Below are 2,316 nucleotides of genomic sequence, written 5' to 3'. Positions count from 1 at the left end.
CTAAATCTGACTACTTCGGACTAATGAGAGTCACTCTCTCTGAATGTTGCTCTCTCATTTTTGCTGTCATTTCCGAGTTAAGGAACGCTTTTTGGACTAAATCTGACTACTTCGGACTTTTTCTGACTATTTCTGGGAGATAAGGAACGCTCCTAATATAGCAACTCTTAAGAAACTTTTCGGATATAAAGAAACAAAGTAAACAATGCGTCATAGATGCTTTAAGCGCTGGCTATACGTGCATTGTGCTGCAGCGCATAGCCTGAGTACTGCCACATATCGAATCTGTTTAATGAGCTTTGCATACAAGCGATTATCATACGCAGCGCATGACAGGGCATGGGAGCGAAGTCTGGACAATTTTGAGTTTTAGCTATGTGACATTTTCAAAGACAGATACCACTAATTGCTCTCTTTAGTCTGTTCCAGTTTACAGGAATTACTGAGAAGTCGTTCTTGTACAGACATTGGGGCATATTTATATTTATGAATATAAATACTATTTTAAACTCCTTTTGAGTTATTTAGTACTGTTTTATTTAATATTAATATGGTATAGATATACAGGTTACTCGGGCAACGATCGGATATAAAAAGGGAAGAATCCAGAAATTACAACATAGAGATGACACTTAATAATAGAGATGTGTTGCCACCTTTGTAATCAAAATATCATATAGAAGTGTAATATGTGGTTCACACTTGCCATATGAATATGAAAGTAAACTTATAAACGTAATATATCTAACAATATTCCTCAACAACTCTTTGCAGAAACATGGCAGTCGGGTTTACATAATCGGAACTACCCAGATCTATATTTGGCCAAAGGTTGTCGATCCAGCTGATTACCTAAAAATCTAAGGAAAAAATGTTTGCTGTTACAAAAACAAAAACATGCATGTTTTCACATCGGGGTCTAGTCTGTTCGTCGGGTCTAGTCTCGGTAGACAGGAGTTTAACCTACTACAGTTGCCGAATCACAAACACGGATTTCCGATTAGAGTAAATCAAAACAAAAAGAAATACGCCTCAATATTTAAAATATACTACTCAACCTTTTCGATTCGAGCGACGAATGGGCCTAAATATTTTAAAATATCGAACTTATAAAGTCAACCATAATCTAAATATAAAAATAACCTTCATCGAGCCTTAACTTTAGCAAAAAAATAAAGCATTCACTCACCGATTTCACAGCCATTTCGTACGAATTACCGATAACCAGCGGTCCAATCGACTGCCGTGTGCTGCTTTTCATATCTGAGTGCTGTTGGGTGGCAAAGGTGCCGAAGGTACTATACTGCATTGCTTGATTAGCCGAACTGCTGAAGGTAATTGGGGGCGGCGCATCATCGTCCGCACTATCTGGCACACCCAAGTAGTAGATTTCCTAAAAATCAAGGTTTTTGAATAAGTATGAATTGCAATTGGATTATTGTTTTCATAATTAATAATATTCACCTGCTGATCTGTTAAAAAGTACAACGTAGATACCGCCTGCCAGTCAACATTCAACGAACGGTTTTTGGGATGTCGTCGGGGCAGCCACGCGGCGCCCAGCAAGGGTGGCATATCGCGACGTCGATAAATGGACAGCGGTACATTTGGCTGGAATACGTACACTATGAAGCGTAATAAAAATATTTATTTTTCGATATATATCAATATTTAAATAAATGCAATAAAATAACTTCTTTTTGTATTACATTCATTATACTTGGTGAAGACAGCCACTAAATTGCTTATGGGATCGAATGCCAAATGCTCGACGGACAGCTTGCATGCAGCATGTAATCGTAGCGTAAGTAAATTGTATATCAGAACACGTCTTTCTGTGCAGACGATGACCTATAAAGCAAACAGATAAATAACTAAGATACAGGCATATGTATGCGCGGGTAGTTCCATTACCAAATGCGCCCATTTTCCAGCCGCAAATTGCACCTTCGAGATCTGCGCAATTACTGGGTTATGCAGCGTAATTTGTTCGACCGCATCCGCTTCGTCTGACTTTCCGACACCCACTTTTGTTCTCGTCGCCTCAGATGCTGATGCGGAGCCGTTATTCGTTTTATTTCCGTTTGCAAGCGCTGTTTTCGAACTTTCATCACAGAGATCGAGCACCTCCATAAGGGGCAATAGTTTTTCTTGCACAGCCGCTTCATATCGATTAAGCCTTTTCTCAGATTCGTGTAAACGCCATTTCGCTCGGTAGCGATGCCTCACGGTAAGATGCTTCACTTCCTCTTGCATTTCGCGCAGGCGTTCCCTCTGACCTTCTGGTAACATTGTGTCGTACAAGTAGGAGAGTAT

General features: G+C 39.7%; 1 protein-coding gene across 1 annotated transcript; it reads right to left on the bottom strand.

Moving 5' to 3' along the window:
* Positions 1–965: 965 nt before the first annotated feature.
* LOC118757152 lies at positions 966–2,308 on the bottom strand. Its single transcript, XM_036491888.1, has 4 exons — positions 1,915–2,308; positions 1,710–1,851; positions 1,465–1,625; positions 966–1,393 (listed from the first exon to the last, which is right to left on the bottom strand). Exons 1-4 carry the CDS (start codon positions 2,290–2,292, stop codon positions 1,127–1,129), a joined length of 948 nt encoding a protein of 315 aa, XP_036347781.1. The 5' UTR covers positions 2,293–2,308; the 3' UTR covers positions 966–1,126.
* Positions 2,309–2,316: the final 8 nt, after the last annotated feature.

Source organism: Rhagoletis pomonella, unplaced genomic scaffold, assembly GCF_013731165.1.
Source record: "Rhagoletis pomonella isolate Grant_MI unplaced genomic scaffold, Rhpom_1.0 Rhpom_scaffold_14840, whole genome shotgun sequence".
NCBI lineage: Eukaryota > Metazoa > Arthropoda > Insecta > Diptera > Tephritidae > Rhagoletis > Rhagoletis pomonella.
This window is presented reverse-complemented; position numbering and strand designations above follow the sequence as displayed.